The 23,041-nt window shown below is 38.5% G+C and overlaps 3 protein-coding genes across 6 annotated transcripts in view; all 3 read left to right on the forward strand.

Moving 5' to 3' along the window:
- Positions 1-3,785, forward strand: part of SEC23B (SEC23 homolog B, COPII coat complex component) — a 40,359-nt gene extending 36,574 nt beyond the window's left edge. For all 4 annotated transcript variants that reach the window (XM_081034392.1, XM_081034391.1, XM_081034393.1 and 1 more), the window contains exon 20: positions 3,310-3,785. In XM_081034392.1, coding sequence (XP_080890518.1) covers positions 3,310-3,399 — 90 coding nt within the window. In that variant the 3' untranslated portion in view covers positions 3,400-3,785. The remainder of the gene's footprint in view (positions 1-3,309) is intronic.
- Positions 3,786-8,001: 4,216 nt separating this feature from the next.
- SMIM26 (small integral membrane protein 26) lies at positions 8,002-9,491 on the forward strand. The gene is made up of 2 exons (XM_081034397.1): positions 8,002-8,255; positions 9,156-9,491. The coding sequence occupies exons 1-2, from the start codon at positions 8,138-8,140 to the stop codon at positions 9,320-9,322; spliced, it is 285 nt and encodes a 94-aa protein (XP_080890523.1). The 5' UTR covers positions 8,002-8,137; the 3' UTR covers positions 9,323-9,491.
- Positions 9,492-15,502: 6,011 nt separating this feature from the next.
- DTD1 (D-aminoacyl-tRNA deacylase 1) overlaps positions 15,503-23,041 on the forward strand; it is a 192,029-nt gene continuing 184,490 nt past the window's right edge. Inside the window, exons 1-3 of the mRNA XM_081034398.1 lie at positions 15,503-15,684; positions 19,924-20,014; positions 22,070-22,305. Of these exons, the coding sequence (XP_080890524.1) occupies positions 15,642-15,684; positions 19,924-20,014; positions 22,070-22,305 (370 nt within the window). The 5' untranslated portion in view covers positions 15,503-15,641. The remainder of the gene's footprint in view (positions 15,685-19,923; positions 20,015-22,069; positions 22,306-23,041) is intronic.

Consider the following 23,041-nt stretch of genomic DNA (forward strand, 5'->3'; position numbering starts at 1 on the left):
CCCAGTCTGCCCTTTGGATGTATCATCTGTGGAAGTAGCTGAGTGGTGCTCCTACTAGGCATGCAGGCCCCAGGGTCTCCTGGGAAGTGCCCGCCTGGGAAGGCCAAGTTCAGCTTCTGCCTGTATCCTGCCCCGTGAGGCCAGTTGGTATGAGCCACAGAGTGATCTGCAGATGTCTTCCAACTATGCTGTGCTTAGAGGTGCCTCGGAGAGGCTAACTTGCGGACCAATGCTGGCTACCACTAGAGCCAGGCTTGGGGCTGCTTGGCAAGAGGTGTGGGGCACACCGAGGACAGATGCTGCTTGTTTGGGATTTGTGAATCTTTTAGGAAAGTTTGCAGCAGGAGCCAAAACAAGCTCGTTTGTATGGAAAAACCACTGGAAGCCACTTGGGTGGACTATAAGTTGTGTGGGGCAGAGTCTCAAAATCACCAGTGGTATTGTCATTTTGACCAGTACAAGTGAGGTATACAAAGTGAGATATACTTACCACCCCTTTATGTGCCTTTACCCTGCTTCATTTATAATATAATTGTGTTAAATATTTCCTCTACATACATCAGTTACGGTTTTTCTTCAACCAATTGTTTCTCAATGAAACAATTTATAAATCTCAAAAGAAGATGGGAAGCCTGTTATATTTATCTATATTTTCGCTTACTTTGTTCTTTATTCTTTCTTGGTACTCCCAAGTTTCCTTCTTTTATCATTTCCTTTCTGTTTAGAGTTTTCCTTGAGCCATTTTTTGAGGATAGGTCTGCTGGTGATAGACTGATTCTTAGTTTTCCTTCATTTGAGATTCTTTATTCCCCCAAAAATAAGACAGGGTCTTATATTAATTTTTGCTCCAAAAAACGCATTAGGGCTTATGTTTAGGGGATGTCATCCTGAAAAATCATGCTAGGGCTTATTTTCCAGTTAGGTCTTATTTTCGGGGAAACGCGGTAGTGACATTCTTTTTTTTAGGCAGTTAAAACATATTTTGCCATTTTTTTGGCCTCTGTGGTCTGTATGGAAATTCACTATCATTCTCATTATTTTTCCCCTGTGGATGAGGTGTCATTTTTCTCTGGCTGCTTTCAAGATTCTTTTCTTTATTAGTTTTCAAAAGTTAAAGTATCGTGTGTTTTGGTGTGGATTTCTTTGGAATTTACTCACCTTCTTAATTCTGTATACTTTGCTTCTTGCTAGAATTGGGTAGTTTTCAGCCATTATTTCTTTGAATACTTTTTCATTCTGCCCTCCTTTTCTTTTCTCGCTTGGTCCCCAGTGACACAAATGTTAGGTCTTTTGTACTTCTACATTTCCCAGAGGCCCTGCACATTCTTTTTTCCATCTATTTTCTTTCTGTTCTTCATTTGGATTATTTTGTCTTCCAGTTTACTGATTTTCTGTGCTCCCTTTCTGCTATTGACCTTATACACTGAACTTTTTATTTGTTGCTGTATATTTTAGTTGCAAAATTTTCATTTGGTTCTTTTTTATGTCTTCCACTTCTTTCCTGAGACTTTGTTTTTTTTGCTGAGGCTTTGTATTTTTTCATTGATTTTAGGTGTGTTCATAATTGCTCATTGAAGCATTTTTATTGTGGCTGCTTTAAGGTCTTTGTCAGATAATTCTAACGTTGTTGTCAATATGGTGTTAACATCTGTTGACTCTTTTTTCATTCACTTTGAGATGTTGGCTCTTGGTATGAAAAGGTTTTTTTTATTGAAACGTGGACATTTTCATGTGTTATCAGTCTCTGGATCTATAATATTTAAACTTGCTGTTTTAGTTGGCTTTTTTGTCATGCAGCTCTGGCAGGGGAGGGGCAGGGCAGGGGAAGACATTGTTTTATTACTACCAGCTGGAAATAGAAGTCCTGGTTTTCCATTGGCTTCTATTGACCCCTGAAGTTGGAGGTGATTCCTTGTTATTGCTGGGTGGGGATGGGGGTTCCAGCTCCCTACGTAGTTTCCACTGATCCTGCTGTGGAGATGGCCTTATTACTACTGGGTGGTGGTGAAAGTGCTGCGTCTCCACTAGATCTCCTCTTGACACCACCCTTCTCCCCACCGTGGGTGGGGGATCGACATCTTATTACTTCCTCCCCTAAGGGTCTCTACTGATACTGTAGGGGTTAGGTGACTTCTTACTGACTACTGGGGATGACATTCCTGGCACTGTACTTGGGCTTCTCTGACACGGCCCTGGTGGGTTCGTTGGGGTCCCTTGTTACTGTCTTGCTGGACTGTCCTGGTTCTCTGGCTAGAGAAAGTGGGCTTTTGTTGTTTTTGTCTATGCTCAGTGACCATTTGTCAGTTTCTTTAGCTCCAAGTCTGGGATATGTGAGGCATAAAGAAAATCCAGGGAACTCAACACTGTGTTTCTCTTTGGGCCCCAGGGTCCCTAGTTTGTCTGCTATCTTCTCTCTACTTTTCAGAATCTTCTTATGTTTGTTTTATATAAAATGTCCAGGGATTTTAATTGTATCTAGTGAAAAAAATAAGAAAAAGTACATCTACTCCTTCCTCCCAAAAGTCTTCTTATAAAATTTTAAAGCATGCTTGCACTTTCCTAATTATAGTAGTAAAATTTTATTTTAGGAAATTTGAATATATAAAAAAAGAGTAAGAAAGAAAATTAAAATTATCTATAGTGCTGCTATCTAGAGTTAACTACTTGTGGCATCTTGCTAGGCAATATAAAATGTGTATGTCACGTATATCTTTTTTCTTTCTTTACTTTTTTTTAATATTTTTACAAATTTGAGAAATCAAGATTTTTGTTCAGTTCTTTCCCTTAGCATTATATAAATCATAAGCATTTTCTGATAGTACAAATACCCATCTGTTCAGTGGAGATATGTTTTACTCATTTGTGAATATGCCTTTATCACCCTTCTGTTGTAAGCAGAGCATTTAAGAGCACCTGGCTAGGTGCTGTGACAGAGTGGTGGGGAAGATGCGAGGCAGGGTGTGCGGGCCTCTAGGAGCTCGTACCTGGTGGGGAGCCAGACTCTGGATGAATCCTCCGAACTGTGGAGAGTGGGGAAGTAAAAGAAGACATGCTCTGAACTCTCTAGTGGCAGGGATGGCCTGAGCTCTGGGTCAGTGAAGGGTTTTGTGAGGAATTTAGGCTTCAGTTGAAATAATTCGTTAGCTAGGCAGAGGATGGGGTTGGCCAAAGTACTCACAGCAGAAGGGACAATACTTGTGAATGTTCTGAATTGAACAATACTTGTGAATTTCCTGAGTCCTTAATAACTCATGAATTCTAAACAGTTTTTAAGATACCTGCTAGTAAACCTTTATCATTAAATTTCAGGAAACGGGAGCACCCATCCTAACTGACGACGTTAGCTTGCAGGTGTTCATGGATCATTTGAAGAAGCTGGCTGTCTCCAGTGCCTCTTAAGTTGGGGGTGTGAGCAGGAAATTGAAGAAAACACTGTCAGTTGTCTTCACAATTGTTTATAAAGGCTTACTAACATTCCTTTCACTTTTCTTGTGGATTTTAATAAATAATCAAAGGAAGTGTTGTATGTCACTCTTTAGATTATAATTTATTTGTTTTTCTTATCTGTGCCCCTTTTCTTGCATCATAAAATTATAAGGTCATAAATGTTTTGGTACTTACTTGTAAATGCTTTTTATATCCTAACTTTATAGTCTATATAAAATCAGAAGTAATGTGTTTTGGCAACTTGCTTAGATGAAAACCATGAAGGTCCCAGAAGAAAAATAAATCTGGATGAAGAAAGCACTGGCTAAAATAATGCTAATACAAATTTGATTTCCTGAGGTCTCTCTGTGGTGTGTGTGTTTTTTAAGCGACTCCCCAAGAGATATTTCTTGAACTTAATCTTCATTTACTGTCTAAATGTTAACAGACCAAGGAAAAGTCTGAAAAATGTGAAACTTTGTTGAGGTGGCGTGGTCTAGAGTGGCACTGTCCCTAACTCACATATAACATTCCATGTAAACAGCCCAACCCAGGTAGACAGAAGAGTGGCTGATGGGCATAAGTGGCTCTAACAGAGTGACAACACATTTATCTTGGGGACAAGTAAAATAACTTTAACAGGTACTACTTTTTAATCAAAGTGTAATATATGCACGTTAAAAAAAACACAAAAAATCTTAACCTAAAGAGCTTATAACAAATAACAGTTTCCTCTACTCCTTACGCCTAGACCTACCCTTCAGAGCTAACTGCTTTAACCTTTTAAGCTTTTTGTTGTTGATGTGTCAATTTTAGCCAGTATCTCTCAATTTCGATTTTTAAGAATGAGAATTTTACTACCTTTTTATCGTTCAGTTTTGATCAGCTATACCTTTATTTTTATATTATCAAGGTTGGTAAAATTTGCATTCCAACCTATAACTATAATTATGTCTTTTGTCGCAAAGTGGACTCTGAAAGTTGAAAACTAATAAAGATATTTTACGCAGTTGTAATAATGTAAATATTATTCACTTTTTTTCAGTCAGGTAATGTTATATTTTTCTTCAGGGGTTTGATGTTCCAGTAATCCTTCTATTTCACTTAAAGGACAACAATCCTAATGACAAAATCAGTCTCTTTTCTTACATTCTAGTATTCCATAGATTGGTTTGCTTCCTTTTTGGATTATGGCTTCTTATATTTGCTGTTGTTTCAGAGTTTCTACTTTTTGTTTTTTGAGAATATTTTGTTCTCTATTTATTAAGGAATTCCAGCTTCTTATTGTGTTCAATGGAGTAGTCTTTAGAGGTCACTGATGATCTCTGTAAACATAGGCCACTTGCTATGACAGTTGTCATCCAGGATTTATTTTGTTTGGACTCCTGGGTGGATTCTACTTTTCCTTTTATTCCCTAAGTCATTTTGCCATCTTAAATGATTTTTCCTAAAAAAAAGTACATGGAAGATAATTCACTGACTCTATTCTGTCTTCATATTTGACAGCTTTGTTGAGTTTAAAATTTTAAGCCCCAAATAATTTTCTCTTTCAGAACTTTGGAGCAACTATTTCATTCAGTAAATAATTCTTAAGTATTTGCTATGCACAGAGTAATCCTCTAGGCACTGGAAGGTAGACAATAAAAACAAATATTCCTGCCTTCATGGAGCTTATGTTCTAGTGAGGGAAGACGAACAATTAAAAAATTGGAAGTAAATCACATCATTTATTAGAATAAGTGTTATGTACAAAAGTAAATCTGAGAACTATTAAATGGATGAACCATTTGGATTGATTCTGATACTCTGTCTTTTGAATTTATATTGTACTGCCTTTTTGCCTCTGCTCTATATTCCGGGAAGGTTTCCTATCTCATCAAAGTGTTAAACAGTTACATTTTAGATGCCAAGGGCTTTTATTTTCTGCACCTTTTCCATTGAATACTTATTTTTTGGGCACAATTTTAAAATGAGATACATCATATAGAAGAGTATGTGAAACTGTGTATCCAGTTTAACACTATACAGATCAGGGCCGAAATTTCCTTCTTGGGCCTGTCTCAAATTAACAGAAAAATGTGATAGACCCAGCTCTCTCAGGCGTTCTCTCCAGTGACAATGAGTTACGGTGCTGGGGGAAGAGGAGGCACCACTGGGTGACCTAATATAGAAAACTTAGCTATTTCCAAATAGGGTGTGCAGGTGGAGATTAGTGTTATGTGGAGAGCAGCCGTCTCAAGAGGGGTACCCTGGAGCCCTGTGTGCCGAATGAAGCTGACCTCCATCTTAAAGGCAAGGAAAGCCTCTGATTTATCTTAGGATGTGAAATGATGAGTTACGGGTTTTAGTAATTAGGAGAGTGACAAGATAGGAGGAAGCTGGAATCCAAGTGAGGTCTGAACAGAGGCAGGTGTTTAGACAGATTACAGATGGGATGTTAGAAGAGAGGATGAGTCCAAGTTACTGGCTCAGGTGATGTCTCCATCCTCTGAATTACAGAAAAGGAAGAAGTTTCTTGTTGCGGTGTAGCATTGATAAATTTAATCCTGGACATTATTTGTTTCAAGATCTTGTGGGCTACAACCGTGAAAATGCCCAGCATGTTGGCAGTAATTAATATGGATTTGCTTGCAGGAAAATTGAGTAGATTTGAGTCATTAGCATGTAAAGTAAATAACTTAAGTTGCTCAGGATGAGAAGAGCAGCAAGCTTGAAACAGGATACCAATTTTAATGTTTTTTTTAAAAGTTTTATGAGGTATAATTTTACATACAATAAACTGCACCCATTTAAAGTGTACAATTCGGTATGTTTTGACAGATTGTGTATACCCATGAAACCACCACCATCAACGTATGGTTCCATTGCCCGCCTTGTTTCCTCGGGCATCATTTAGTTCTTCCCTTTGTCCACATCTGGCCGCTGTAAGCAATTACTGGTCAGCTTTCTCCTAGTATAGATTAGTTTGCTTCTAGAATTTTATGTCTGGTTTCTCTTGTGTCTGGCTTTCACTGAGCATAATCCATTTGAGATTCATTCATGTGCTTGCATGTATCAGTAATTCCTTTATATTGCCAAACAGCATATTATACCACATTTCATTTATCCATTCACTAGTTGATGGATATTGGGGTTGTTTCCATTTTTTGGCTCTTATGAATAAAGCTCTGTAGATACACATGTCATTGTGTGGCTGTACTGTTTTCATCTCTTTTGGGTAAACAGGAATGAAATGCCTGAATATGGCAAGCGTAGTTCAACTTTTTCAGAAACTGCCAGTATTGCAAAGGGGTGACATTTTGTTCCCACCATTGAGTTTTGGTTGTCCAAATCCTTACAATTCTTGGTATTCTCAATCTAATTTTCAGTCATTCTAATCGGTATGGAATGGTGTCTAGTTGTGGTTTTAATTTACATTTCTGTAATGACTAGTGATGTCCCTGGGCTCATTGATCATTTGTATATTTTCCTTTGTTAAGTGTTCAAGTTTGTTGCCTGCTTTTTAGTTGGGTTTTCTTTTTATAATTGAGTTGTAAGTGCCCTTATATAATTGTGGATATAAGTTCTTTGTCAAATACATGTATTTTGAATATTCTGTGGCTTGTTTCAATTTCTTAACCTTGATTTTTGAAGAGCAAAATTTTTGATTTTGAAAATACCCAATTTGTCAATATTTGTTTTGTTTCATGCTTTTTGTATTCAAAGACATTTTTGTTTATCCCAAGTTGGCAAAGATTTTTCTCCTATGGTTCCTTTTAGATTTGTAGTTTTAGTTTTACATTTCAGCCTATGATCCATTCAGTTAATTTTTGTGCATGTCAAAACACCAATTTCTATTGGATGAAATTGTAGAAAGAGCCCTTAAGTGTGGACATACCAAAGAAAATATTTTTGAAGCCATAAAAGGAAGCAGGTGGGGTCAGTGGTGTCAAATGCTTTAGAATCAAGTTTGATTATGGCTGAACAGTAGTTACTGGATATGGCAATTTACTGAGTGCCCATTTATGCCAAGTACATCACTTTTGCTGTCAAGTTGTTCGATCTATTGGCGTAGGGTAGACTATGCTTTGAAGAAATAAATGTATGAATAAGGGAAAGCTGAAGGCGGACACAGTCGAAGGAGATTTTTTGCGTTTGAGACATGGGTACGTTCGTATGAAGGGTAAATATGAAACTGTGTGGGAGGTGGCTGAGGGAGAGTTAAAGAGTGTAATTAATGGGAAAGACCCCGGAGGAAGCAGTGAGGAATGGGACCCAGAGCACAGTGGAGGGATTACACCTAGACAGCGTTCCAGAAAGGAAAATGGGGAAGATGAATTGCGGGATGAGACAGGGGTTATCTTCGCAAATCTGAAAGCTGAAGGAGCACTGGAATTAACCTTTACAGATACAATCTGAAGACTATTAAGACAGGCGTTACAATTTTGCAAGTGAGACGTTAGCTCAGAGAAATTGTCATTTGGTAGATCATTTGGTATGTATCGTATTGCGTTCGCAGCAAGTACCAGAATTCACCCTACCCAAACTCTACACCGGAGTCCAAGCCTCGGCGCGACTTTCGGGACTACAACACCCAGGATGCATCGGGGCCAGCGTAGGACGCAGCGCCGGGGCCGGCTCCCCATTGGAGGTCGCGGCAGCGGCTGCGACTCGCTGATGGAAGCCCGGTAGCCCTGGTGACGGACGTTCGAGGCCTTCCCCGTGTGGCGCCATGCGTCCTGACCAGGCTACGATTTGGTACCGGCGAATGTCCGCGGTCTACGCATTGGGCACCTGGACCCTGTTGGGCTCTTTGTTTTTCCTCGGCCGGAAACAGAGCAAGCCAGCAGGTACGGCTCTCCGGAAAGACCTCTCACCAGACGTGCAGCCCTCCGTGGGGTCGTACCCAGGGTCCTACGGGAGGCTTCGTCGTGCCCGAAGTTTATTTTACAAAACGGGAACCGTCGTTTAGAGCCATTCGTTATAATGGAATCTGCCAGGAACTGCCTTTTAAATCCTCTTACCTCAGTCTTGTTCATTTGTTAAACGAGGCCATCCCCATACTCAGAATTTGCAAAATCTTTAAGGTTCGAGATGGAATTTCGAAGCCATTGGACGGTGATTTTAAAGAGGTGATGCTTCTGTAACATTAGTAGTGCTCGTCGCGTTTGGCGAGCGGTTTCAGCACTTCTACCAGTCAAGGAGTATTAAAACTTTCCCAGTGACTGGGTGGAAGAGGAAATTCCTTAGCCTTTAAAATGTGCTGGAAATCTATAGATGCTTGTAGTGGAGTAGTGCTTTCCGGGCGCTGGAGGGGAGGACAACTGACGGGCGCGGAGCTTCTTTCTGTGGATGCAAATATTGTAAAACTGATTGTTGTGCTAGTTGCACAGATCTCATACTAAAAACCACTGCATGTTCTATTGTAAGTGAGTTAATTGTATGATACGTTAAGTGTATCTCAGTGAAGTTGTGATGTGAGAACTGTGCTGAAGATCACATTTGGTGATGAAGATTATCAATAGCTTGACAGGACACGTGTTCAGTGTGGAGCATTTGAAAACATTTCAGTGTATGTAGTTACATTTTATTTACTTTTCTTATTTACAGAAAGTGGTGTCAGGAATCTGATGGGGGTGGGGGTCGTTCTTACCTTAGTTTATTTTATTTATAAGACTTTACTAATAATTTTAATCACTGCTGTTTAAGTTAAAAATTAATAATTCACGTGTACCCATTTTTTTTTTAAGGTGGTGAATTAGAGGAAAAGGATGTCTCAATAAGTGAAATAATTGAGCCTCCTAAAGGGTTTTATGTGGAAACGATTGTCACGTATAAAGAAGATTTTGTTCCAATTACTGACAAGATCATCAACTACTTAAAATCATGGACTGGTGGTCCTGGACCAAAATCATGATTGACTGCTGAATTCTGAAAACCAGCACTTTGGTTCAACATATAAATTGATGGATGCCTTGATTTCCATTTTCTGTTTGTGAAAAGTGTATACATTTAATTTAATTTTGCTGTAAAATATAATCACTAATAATAGGCAATAAATAATCCTTTGAGGAAAAGTAAACTTGCATATTCAAGAGGTGTCCCTCTGTACTTACATGAGTGAAAGGTTGAAGTGAAACTGAACTTCCATAAGCTTGATTTTCTGAAACTAGTTCATGAACTTTGTGTTTCTTTCATGTTGCTGTCAGACATGGCTTTAGTGGTCTGTTTAAGGTTAGATTCAGCAAATCTCTATGTTCAGTTTGGGATTTATAGCAGTCCTTTGGGTACTGTTGGATACTTGGTAAGTATATTATGAATTAGATTATAACTTCCGAATTAAATGGACTCAACCTGTTCTTTAGGACCAAAACAAATACCTCTCATTTTCAGTAGACATGACTTAAACCCCAACTGTGGCTACCAATATTATACACATGGGATACAAAGTTGAGACAACATGATTCCTGCCTTAGAGTGCTGGGCTAGTTTCTTCACTGGTCTCTTGGTTGCAAGTAACAAACCCACATAAATGAGCTTATATCGGGGGATTGTTTGTCAAAAATGTGTATGGACAGCTCAGAATTAAAGCAGAGTATGTTGTGATCTTATGAGCGCCTGTCAGTCACTGAGCCTACCTGCCTCCATTTGGTTCAAATAAATTCTTATAAGAACTTTTTACAAATTTGGACATTCTTATGTTGAAATATATGTACCATAAATGGTTTCCCTAGTCTGTTTGGTAACTTGAAACTTTAAAATTTTCCTAGCTAAATTAAATGATGAATATTCATTGAATGTCTGGACCATTTCTAATTAAGATAAAACACTGAAACATTAATTACTCAACATAGATTCATCTCCTTTTTGCTTTTTATAGAAGAACTAAAGATATTTGGGTCTATTAGTAAACCTATGTTGTGCCACATTAAAAACTTTTCTGCTATGAGGAAATATGTATTTCTAGAAATTGTAAAATGTGTTCATAAATGTATTAATCTAAAACTATACTGTTGTAACTGTTCACAATTGCTTACTCTTTAGTTTTCACTAGAAATTAAGATTTTTACAGGTTAAGGATTCTGATATATGTAATTAAAGCTACAAAAATTAATAATAGGGAAAACAACTATACAAGAAAAGGATATATTTGGCTTTTAAAAAGGTATGAGATACGGAGATGTGTTTTCATTAAGGAAAATGGAATAATTTTTATCAATTATTTCTGAATGGGTAAGACAACAAGAGACACACTAAAAGGGACACTCAAAGTTGAAGAAAGTTAATGAAAAAGGAATCTTGAGAAAGGAAATTGTATGAGTGGTTAAGCTGAATAAGATTGAAATAAATTTAAGTGAATTTAAATATCAAAAGTAAGCTGTTGTAAAATTAGAGTTTGGTTTCTCTCTCTGCTAAAAAGAACAAAGTTTGGGGGATTTTTTGGTCCTATTTATTTGCTACTGATATTGTGAAAAAGTTTTCTGCCTGGAAAGCAAGCATCCAGTTTTATCAAAATAATTTTCTGTGTTTTATGTTGTCCTAATCATGTCCTTTATTACTTAGGAAAGCAATCTCTTGCATGGTAAGAACTAAGTTTTGCTAACAATTTTGTAAACTTGTATTTGTCCTTGAAATCTTTTATTGTCACTGGTTAAATGGATAATTAATATTGCTTCATAATGACTTATCCTATTTAATCAAATGTCCAAACTTTTTGATATATTTTGATAAACTTCCCAAATTCAGATTATAGATAGAGCCTTGACTTGGATGGGCCCCTGAAATACCTCAAAATATTTGTTTTATCTCCTTACAAAAGAGAAATTTTAATTAGGCTTAGGCTTATTTTGTGTGTTAAATTGCCTGGGAAGCATTATAAAATAAGTGATGCTAAGTTTCTAGGGTGTATTGTAAAGGTAAACAATGGCTGTAAATTAAATGAATAGGGCTATGGGAAACCCAAGACAACCCATTTTTTTTCTTTTTCTTGCTCTTTTTTTTTTTTGCATTCCTTCATCATCATAGTACATTTCTGCTGGACTTTATTCACCTGCCATTATCGATATGTTCTTACATGTTTCCTGGATGGGTTAAAGCCTTCTAGTGAAAGGCAAGTACCTCACAGTGGCAAAGAAACTATTAGAAAATGTGTTTCCGTATTAGAAATGGGTTGTACTTTCAACAATCTCTAGTGATTGAGGTACCCACTTTACTGAGCAAATCATATGAGCCATGATGGACAGTCATGAAAACTTCTTGGAATTATCATTGACCCAATCATCTTCAATTATCAGGCAAAGTCAAGAGAACTAATGGAACTACTGGATTTGAGCACAAGAAGTTTTAATTACACAGGACTGACTGATGAGAATGGTTACACTTTTTACAACTTTGTTAGAAACATTGCTGATTCTTTCATTTTTTTCCCCAGATATAAGGACAGTTTTTTTCCTAAAGCCATCTACAGTTTGGTAAATTATACCTTTGTAAGCAGAATTGAAACATTTGCCCTGTTTTCCCTACTTGATCCCTCTAGAAGTGGAAACTCGCAGTGTGTCCTCATTTTCATGACAATATTGTTATTTGCGTAAGTTCAATAAGAATCTAGTTGCCTTATTACAGGACACAACTGGAAACTATATTATCAAGGCTTTGACTGGAATGTTATGTTTGAGAAAGGCATGCACAGACTTAGGTATGACGAAATAGCTTTAAGATTGACTTAAGGAGACATAGGCTTGACACCTTGCTTACATGGCTCCCAGCAGCCTTACCAGGTGAGTAAAGAATGTTACTTCTTGGCAGGTGCAGGAAACTCGGAATATTTTTGGGAGCTTGAGAAGAGGAACTCAACCAAATCTATAGTTATTGCAGGCAACGTCTGATGGCAAGTCTTTGCCTTGGCTTTTTTGTCCTTTCGAGGCCTTTTAAAGTTCACTCTGAAGATTCCTTATGAAAAATTCCAGCAAAGCAGATTTAAAAGAGCCTATGTGGTTAATTATTATTCTTGCTGGTCTTATACAAATAATCAGTCCAAGTTTGTTGAAATGATTTATTTTGCAAATAAATTAATCTTAATTTGGCTGTCTGGTAAAAATGGTGATTTTGCAGAGAAAAATTATGTTTCAATAGAAACTACCATATACCTTTGTGGATATTGGATTCTAGTGCTATTATCTTGGTTTTCTGGTTGTTGTTTATTTGTTTGTTGGTTTTCTACTTGTTGACCGGATCTTGAATTCTAGTTCCCTCCAATATCTGCTTATGACTCTCCAAATTAATGTTACCAGTTTTCTCTCATCTTTTTTTTTTTTTCTCTCATCTTTTGACTTGGAATCTTTGAGAACTGAAACTGCCCTTTTCCCAAGGCCATACAAGCTAAAGTTGGACAACTTGATGATAGACTTAAGAGAAATCACCACGACAGCTCATCTATGGACAATCTTCTTGCCTATTGCAGAAAGATCACCAGAAACATTCAAATTGCAGACCACGAGAATCTATCAGATTTTACCTGCGTGTCTTCACTCCACCTGAAGATGATTTGAGACACATCTAGAAATCTTCTCAACTGCCTGCCTTTAGCACTCAAACTAAGGTTATAGTCTGTTCCAGTCATTAGCTTTTGTTTTCTTTTTTTTTTCTATAGAGATGCCTCTTATTAAATACCTGATTGCTTGCACCATAGGCTTAACTTTGGGAGCCCACTGGCTTCACCACTTCGAAATGAGAAATAACTCTTTAACTGAACTGACCTTTTCTCAAGACAGACTGTTTTAATGTGATATAGATCGTGTCAATCCCAATTCTGGTATGTGAAACTTCCAGGGATGTTTCTGAGGAGGGAACTGAGGGGTTTCAGAAAGAGCCACTCCATTTTGTGGCTCTGTGGTATGTGGATTGTTTTGAGCTAAAGGTAACTTTAGCTGTGGGCTCAAGAGAAACTTTTGCCCCTCCCTTAAATATCTAGAAGAACTTGAATTGGGACTTTGCCCATAATAAGAGATTATTAGAGATAACGTCCTGTGAACTATCTATAACGCAGGGCAAACTACTAATTACTAACCATGTATTCTTGCAATGACCCTTTGAAAACCCAAAGCACCTAACCTTATCCCCAGCTCAGAATGTCTTTTTATTTTCTTTAAATCACAGAAACTTTTATTGGAAACAAGCGAGTTGCAGCAAAGTGCCATTCAGTGCACGCTGCCCAATGAATGAGGTAGTAGGTATAGGTGGGGGCCAGGAGCTGGCCCAAGCCCAGAGCAGATGACCACTGGGGCCTGCTTGCCAGGTCTTGGGCCCTTTGAGCTGGAGTGCACAGGGCCAGGCCTGACCAGGTGAAAAATACAAAACTAAACTCTAGGGTCCAGCTGTCCCTGCTCATTGAGAATGTCTTATATACCCATTTTCCCTTTCTGTCTTTGAACCTCTTATGCATGTGGGGTCTCTGACTCTTGCACGTATGTGGGGTTCTGCTACATAAATGTGTATTAAATTTGGTTATTTTCACTTGGTAATCTGCCTCATGTCTATTTGATTATTAAACCAACTGAAAGAACTTTGGGGTTGAGGAAACTTTACTCCTCCCCCATACATTTTTGGCAGAAATACCATAAAACTGATGTTGTGTCTTTCTCAGTGCACTACCAGGGAGTATATTATATTTGTCTTATTACTGGTGAGGTTAACTTTGGCTACTTCATTAAGGTAATTTAGTGTGTAGTGTTAACATTCAAGCACACTAGTTTGTAGTCTTTTCTGGCCAAATGACTGTTCTTTATTTGAATGCTTTTTGTTGTAGGGGAGTGGAAAAGCTTTCCTCAACACTCATAGGGTCCCTGGGTGGGTCTGAAAATTAAGCTGACAAAGACAGATGAACAGGAGAAAAGCATACAGCCTTCATAGGGAAATGAAAACCCAAAGAAACAAATCTGAGTGTTTTTGTGCTGGATTTGATGAAGAGTGGGCAGTTGTGGAGGAATATGATAGGTCAAGGAGTATGAGATAAGTGTAGCAAACTGGGGAAGACCTACCGCGTTTCCCCCAAAATAAGACCTAGCTGGACCATCAGCTCTAATGCATCTTTTGGAGCAAAAATTTATATAAGACCCGGTCTTATTTTACTGTAATATAAGACCGGGTCTTATATAATATATAAAATAAGAGCGGGCCTTACATTAATTTTTGCATTAGAGCTGATGGTCTGGCTAGGTCTTATTTTCAGGGAAATATGGTAGCAAGGCCTGCTTGTTCTTAGGAGATAAGGATGCTCCTTCCCCCAGGTGTACGAAGGACACTTCTCACATGAGGGTTTTATGATGGGTCCCAGGGGAAAATGGTCAGGGGAAGTTCTGAATGATGTTCCTGCTTCTGCTGTTTTTGCAAACTCCTTCAGCTTAAAATACTCAGTATGCCAAGGTGCTATATTTTGGGGTAATATGTCCTGAATCTCATCATTCTACACCTACCAATGCTATTAGAGAACTATGAGAAGAAGACACACTAAGAAGGGTTTATATTTATCAGTGATAATAATTTGTGAGGGTAATACTTGTATAGTCCTTTGCAGCTGTCTAAGCACTTTTACATAGTCTATTTTATTTAAATCTAACAACGCCAAGGGAGAGCTAAGTACTAGTATTAGAGGAGAAATTAGAATTACAAGTATACATCTCTGCACTACCATGACACGGTTAAGTCAAATGAATACTTAAATAATTAAATGGCTATTTTAGGCAGCAGCTCCTGTTCAGTCTGAAAAGCCACTGAGGCAAGACAAGAGAAAAACAATTTGGGAGGATCTTGGGGTCAAGGGATGAGAAGAGGAAGGAGGGGCACAATTAGGATTCAGGACAAAGCTGGGATTTAGGCCTGGGGATGTGAACAAACAGGTGCAGAAACCACGGTCTGGGCAGGGTCGAGTCTGGGCCAGGGCGGGGAGCCGCGGGTTTCCGCAGGGCCCAGCTGTGGGTGGAGCAGGACGAGAATGGCACGGGGCCTATCACTGGCTGAGAGGGGTTACAGTTAGGCCTCGGGTGGGCGTGGCCGACGTGGGCGGGCCTAACCTGTGGGTGGGTGTGGCTGACATCGGCGGCCCGTCCTCAAACTGGTCGGATAGGGCCCGTCGGCGCGCTTCCTGGTGTCACCCGCAGAGGGCTCTGGCCGCAGAGCCACTCGCAGAGTCGCGAGGCCGGAAGGAGCGCGGCCCTACCGCATTCGCACCAGCCGTCGCCATGAAAGCCGTGGTGCAGCGCGTCACCCGGGCCAGCGTCACAGGTCAGTCGGGCGGGGCCGGGCCGAGAGGAGCCGCCCCTGACCTCGCGCCGGGCAGTCCCCGTCCACCCCGCGACGGTTTCCCCGCGCGGTCCCCGGGCCGCTCGGCCCGCTGCGGCCCCTGCGCGAGCTCGGTCCCCGTAAGCCTCGAGTCCCCAGCCGTCTCGGGGCGCAGCCACGGCCCTGCGTTGTCTGTGTGCCTGGCGGACCCCAGCGCATCCCTGGCTTCAGTATTTTTGGTCTTGAGTACCGGGTGGCATAACCTCCGAGCGTCCATCCCATGGCCCGTTCTTCAATGGAATATCGCAGAAACAACATTTAAGGAGCATTTCTGGAGCACGAACACCCCCTTTCCAACGTTGTGTTTTAAATCTCCCATTTTTCCCATTGTCTGTATGTCCCAATTTTTATGGAGCTTGATTCCCAACAAAGTACACAGATAGGAGGAGTTGTTCATATGGATGAGTTCTAACAGTTGTGTACACCCACGTGACCAGCCCCCAGCCTGGCTTCCGAACGTTCTCCCCAGGACATCCTCTTGTTACTTGCTGAACCCAGCAGGGATCTTAGAATCTAAAGAATTCAGTGTGAAATATTTCTCTTACCCACCAATTTCTAATGGACTAAGCCACCCAACCATTAGTCACTACTTGATCACTGTAGTTTGGACATCAGGGGTCCAGATGATCTAAAAACAAAACAGCAAAATCTCCCGTAAAGAAACAACCAAACAGCGAAACCATATACAGGTGTTTGCGTCTGAGATTCTAATTTTCAACCATGCCTGATGTTTTGTAAGTTGTTGTAGTAGTAACTGTTTTTGGATATGGCCCTGGAGTAGTACGGAATAGAATAACACAGGGATTTATGGAATTTTAAAACAAAGGTGTTTTTTTTTAGCATTTCAATTAATAGTTAAGTTCACTAAAAACGGGAACAATTCATAGATGCAGAGATTTTTTTGCTTTATTAAGAAGAATCTTGCAGTCTGCCCTATGTGGTCATAACCAACAATGAGTAAACTTTGGAGAATTTAGGTTTTGATCTTCTCTCCTGAATTCTCCATTCTGGGGATATGGAATGTTTAAAACATGTATTCTGTGAGATTCTCTGAATAGTTTGAGTGATTTTAGTTAACTATTTAAGTTATATGCTTTTAGTTAAAAACAAATAGGAAGGTGTTGATAAAATGGAATTCTCTCTTAGTGCTGGGGGGACCTTGGAGATAGCCAAGCCTTTTATCTAGTTAAATTGTAGTAGTAGAAAGAGATTTTCTGTTTCCTTAAGAATGTGACTGGCTTCGCTGAAATGTGACTGTACGGGAATGGCATTTTATTTCACGGGTTCTAAAATGTCACTTCCAATTTTATGGTTGGGACAGAGCAGAATATTAGGAATCACATCTTATTATGTGGCAGATTCACTTTATGAGATTGTCAGGCACATTTTGATGCCTTAGTGTGGTTATTGTGATAATCTAATTTAAAAAACTTTATTATGGAGCATTTCAAACATACTCATTTGACTAAACATGGAGTAGTACAGTAACCCCATGTCCTGTCACGCAACTTCAGCCGCTAAAATCTGAATCGAATCGTAGAATGGTGGGAAAAGGACCTAAAGTCATTGGGTTTGGGAGGTTATAAATTCTCAAAGGAGAGGTCTCAAGGATGATACCACTCAGAAAAAATTGACCAAATATCTTAGGTGTTTTCTAGCCTGGTGATCTTTTGTCTAAAATGGTGATTCTCAAATTTTTTTTCCCTTGGAAATCCATTTGTCTATAATAAAAGATCCCTTTAAACCTCCTACTTTTTCTGCTTGTCCCAGGAGGAGGGGCAACACTGCTCCAAAAAAGGAGAGTAAACTGTGTCATATATAGGCTTTGGGGCATAATTTGTTTCTTATTTATTTATTTATTTATTTATTTATTTATAATTTATTGGGGTGACAATTGTTAGTGAAATTACGTAGATTTCAGGGGTACAATCTGTATTACATCATCTATAATTGTTTCTTATTAAGACAATAATACTTTATAAAAATGTTGAAACTCTTCAAATGGTGATGTGAATCACTTCAAATAATGATTCTGCTTTTGAGTATCTATTCTAAAAAGGTAATCCTAATGATCGAAAACACTTTAGAGTGATGATTTTTAGGGCAATGAAACGACTCTACATGATATACTATAATGGTAGACATGTGTCACTATATATTTGTCCAAGCACATATAGTATGTCCAACACTGGGAATGAAGCCCATGTAAACTGTGGACTCTGGATGATGATGATGTGTCGTTATATGTTCATCAGTTGTAAGAAATGTACCCCTGTGATGGGGATGTTGGTAATGGGGAGACTGCATGTGGGAGGGCAAGGGGTGTCAAGGAAATCTCTGTACCTTCTGTTCAATTTGGCTGTGAACCTAAAACTAAGAAGTCTATTAAAAAAAAAGATTTAGTGTAAAAAACTTTTCACCGCAGTGTTATTGATTGAAGTGAAACTTTTGAAACAAGCCATATATCCAGCCAAATGGGATGGTTAGTCAGTCCATTGAATGGAAAGCAACTGTTCCACTGGATGTGATGTTCCTATTAAAAGATGTTTAGGAAAAGCTTACAACATGGAAAAATCCTTATGCAATGTTAAGAGAAAAGATGAGACAAAAATAATTTTTTTATTATTATTAAAGGAGAAAAAAATTTTATAATCAATATTATAGTAGTTGAAAAAAATATGAAGTAAAAATCTATGAATAGAGAAAATATCAAAGGAGATCATTAAAATATTAAAGTGCTTGTCTTTGGGTGTTTCTTTTTTCCATCTTGTTTCTTGTATTTTCCAAATTTTCTATAATACATAATTACTTTAATAGTGGATATAGCTCAATAATCATTATTTTTTAAGCATTTAAAACATACTTTGGAGAAAATTTAGAAAATATATTGACATTATAAGAAAACAATATTGATTTATTTAAAGAACAAATAAAACTAAAGACTTTTTCTTAAAGCAATGCAGACAAGTAAACAACCCCAATTGTTTACTACTTATGTCAGGGTGGATTTTTTTCTGTTTCAGCTTTTAAGTTGGTGGCTCAAAGGACAGTAAGTCACTCGTCCATTATAAGAAAAGCAGCAAAGAAGAAAATATTTAAAAAAGTGTTTTAGCATAAAAATAAGAGAAATTAAGTTTTATTGATATTTCAGGAATGGGTTGATGCTGGTGCTTGCCTGGGATCTGAATGTCAGGTGGTCCCTTGTCAGACACCTGAAGGAAGAAGGGAATTTCTCATTCTTTTTTTTGTTTGCGGGTTATTGTAAAATCTATGATTCCTTGTCAGGTATATCTATAGGTGTTATTATTCTGCAGAAGCAAACAACAAGAAAATGGCAAAGCTGACCCTCTCCTGATAAAGTAATATAACAATAATCTAATGAGATAAGCCAAAAAGTATTGAAATTTATGAAGATGAACATTTGAAGTATGGACTTAATGATACATCTTGGCCTAATAAGTGTACCAACACAGAGACTGATTTAATTATAGGAGAGCGTACATTTGGCTACAAATACATACACAAATGTTTGGAATAGGAATATATGTTCAGAAATTGTTTTATGGATTAGGTGCATGATTCAAAAAGATTTGGAGATCATTGGCTTAGAATGCAGCTTTAGTACTAAAGTGGGAAATTATAGAAGTTTGCTGACTTGAAGCTTAACTTTTAAACCAGGGTTTTGTGTATGATATATTTATCTGTTCTGCAGTAAGTAGAAAAATAATTTCTTTATTTTTATGATAAATATTTTCCATTTTGTGTTGTGTGTTGTGTTACCAAATTTGCTGATTCCAAGAAAAGCTTGCCTCTCCTGAAAATTAATATAGCTAAGCTAGATTCTTTGGGCAGGAAAACTCTTCTGTTTTTACATATTGGCGAACTCTATCACAGAAAAGGTTCAGGTATCTTACCCAAGGTCACAGAGATGAAGATGTGGCCCTAAAATCCTGTATAATGGTTCTTTACAACTTATTCATTTCAGATGTAAAATCAGAATGGACATAAAGTTTGATCATCTTACTGCATTTAGGTAACTTATTTTATTTTTGAATTCTATTGACTATGCCAAAGAAGTTATAAGAAGTATGTGTGACATCTAAACATTCCTGGGTTATTTAAAAGTGCTTCACAGCACCTGTTTGGTTCTGAGTATTTTATTCCCTTTTGTTTCCTTTCTAGTTGGAGGAGAGCAGATAAGTGCCATTGGACGGGGCATCTGTGTGTTGCTGGGTATTTCTCTGGAAGATACACAGAAGGACCTAGAGCACATGTAAGATGTGGATTTCTAAGTCATTTATATTGAATGGTACATGTGGTAGCCATATCCCATTTTACACACACACACGCACACATATTTTATATGTTATATGTACAGAGGGTGCCAAAAAATGTATACACATTTTAAGAAAGGAAAACACTGTATTAAAATTATGCTGATGGTCACCACTTTGAGCACCTCTTATAATTGGAGAAGTCACACGTGACTTGTATTCATCTTTTGTTATCAGTATATACTGAGTATTACAATTTTAATACTGTTTTTCCCTTTCTTAAAATGTGTATGCATTTTTTGGCACCCTCTGTATATGTATGTATATACATACATATATATGTATATACATGCACATATATATTATATAGTATATATGTACTATATATAGTATACATATATTACATATATATATATAATGTGAACTTCCATAGTACTTTTTTATATAAAATGAGCCTCTGACACTTTTATCCATGTGACGTTCTCCATGTTTTAGATGAGGAAAACTAGTCTGTCAAATGTCACCCACTAAGTGAGCAGCAGAGTGGGAGCCCAGCTTAACCTCTGTTCCCTATTTTCTGCTACAGCCATGAGCCATTCTCTTAATACAAAACCCGAGCCTCTTAGGAATGATTTCTGTTTTTTAATTTGAGAAATATGATCTGGCTCTGTTTATACATTATTCAAATGCCCAGTTGTTCATTGTACACATAAGGATCTGGAGCTCAGAGAGGTTAAATTACTTGCTCAAGGTCACATATACACATTTAGAAAAAAGCCTGTATCTAAATTTGAATCTGAACTACCTGACGTGGAAGCCGTGCTCCTTTTACTAAGTTAGGGGCATTTGTCGTTGCTATTGGCTGACTAGCTGTCTCAGTACCAACAGTCTCCCCCTCCCCACATTCTCCCCTCCACTCCTGCTCCAGCACCACTTGTCACATTTACTTCAGATGTTTGAATCCATTTATTCTGCCCCTTGGTGCCCAGAGCTTGGGTATAACCCTGCCCCATTGTCCCTTTTGTATTAGGTTGAAAATCAGACTTAGAACCTGTTAAGGTGTAGATGACCAATAAGGACAGTTCAATACCACTTTAGGGATGTTAGTATTTTAATACCTGTCCCCTGGATACTCAACAAGGCAGTAGAGTGGTGTAGTGCTTAAAAACTGGGGCTCTGAGTCTGAATCTGTTTATGGCTCTGGCATTCCAGAGAGCTAATACTTAACTTGGTTAAGAGATTTGACTCAACAGAAGACAAACTCTGGCTGTGGAAAGGGGGTGATGAGTAGTGCCCACCACAGAGAGTACCCATATAAGGAGTCAGTGAATTACTGTTTGGAGAGCCTTGAACATGCCTTCAACATCATCTAAAGAGGTGTCTTTCCAGTGGTGGGATTTCAATTTTCATGTAGGTCATACTGTGCCATGCTTTTCAGATCTGACCATATAATTGTTATCTGGTCCTCTTCCTTCCCAATATGTCATCCGCATGTATAGAGAAAGCCCCTCTAGGGCTTAAGGAACGTATGACACAGTTCAGGTGTCTCTCTCCAGATCTTCTTATATATTTGCAATAGCCGTATGTTTTCTCTAGAGTATTTGCTGAATTGTTCATTTTGAGTAGCTCCGGGAAAGGGTTTAAAAATGGGATACCATTTATCACAGTGTAAAGATAGAATTCTTCTATAAAAAGTTAGGACTGGACCCATGTTTTGACATACCTCCCAAATTGAAGGAACAGATAATGGGTGGCTGTCATCTTGGCTCCAGTTCCCACCAGCAGCTGCTGTGAATTGGAGGGACTGGCAAAAAAAAAAAAAAAGAAATCCCAGAACCACCCTATGAGGTAGGACCATTATTACCTTGTATTACAGATGAGGAAACTGAGGCATAGAGTAGAAAAGTAACTTGTCCAAGGTCACACTTCCTGTAAACGATGGAGTCAGTGTTAAGTTCTTGTTTGGCTGGATGCTGGTGACAGTTTGGGAATATGGAGTGTGTTGGGGAACTTGTGATTCTTTGGGTAGCTTTCACCACTATTTTTCCCTTTAGGGTCCGAAAGATTTTAAACTTACGTGTGTTTGAGGATGAGAGTGGGAAGCACTGGTCGAAGAGTGTGATGGACAAACAGTATGAGGTGCTGTGCATCAGCCAGTTCACCCTCCAGTGTGTCCTCAAGGGGAACAAGCCCGACTTCCACTTGGCAATGCCCACGGAGCAGGCAGAGAGCTTCTACAATAGCTTCTTGGAGCAGTTGCGCAAGACATATAGGCCAGAGTTCATCAAAGGTAGGCAGAAGAATCTCTGGGACACTTACAGGCGCGGGAAAACAGAATCTGCATTCCCAACATCTCTTTTTCTGGACAGTTTGTTGTTTGTGTTTATTACTTACTTAAAACAACATAATGGCTGCTGCTACTGCTATTGCTGTACACATCTTCTGAATGCCCCTGATACTGTTTCCTCATTTTCATATTTAAAAATTTTTAGCAACCCAGAAGTGTGTTTGGTATAGTGGTGTTTTATTTTGGTTGCTTACCCCTTCTGACAATACAATGCAAGCCACAAACGTGAGTCACATGTCATTTTAAATTTCTAGTAGCCATATTAAAAAAGTGAAAAGAAACAACTGAAATTAATTTTAAAACTGTATTTTATTTAGCTCAGTATATCCAAAACATTATGATTGCACTATGCAATCAATATAAGAAGTTATTAATGAGGTAATTTATGTCTTTCTTCTAAATCTGGTATGTAGTTTATATTCATAGCACATCTCCATTTGGGCGAGGCGCATGTCAAGTGCACAGCAGTCAGCAATGGCTAATGGCTGTCATATTGGACAGTGTAGGGTTAGGTCTTTGCTTACCGGATCATTGTCAGGAATGCCAACCTAATTTGACCAACCAAGATTTACTCTAGGAAATTCCTTGGAATAGTAGTCCAGGTTTGTGGGAGAATTATGAATCCAAAATCATGAATCTTTTTAAGTGGGTGGGGGGGCATGCATTTTTAGTGTGTTTC

The sequence above is a fragment of the Rhinolophus hipposideros genome (genome assembly GCF_964194185.1).
Source record: "Rhinolophus hipposideros genome assembly, chromosome: 22".
NCBI classification, from domain to species: domain Eukaryota; kingdom Metazoa; phylum Chordata; class Mammalia; order Chiroptera; family Rhinolophidae; genus Rhinolophus; species Rhinolophus hipposideros.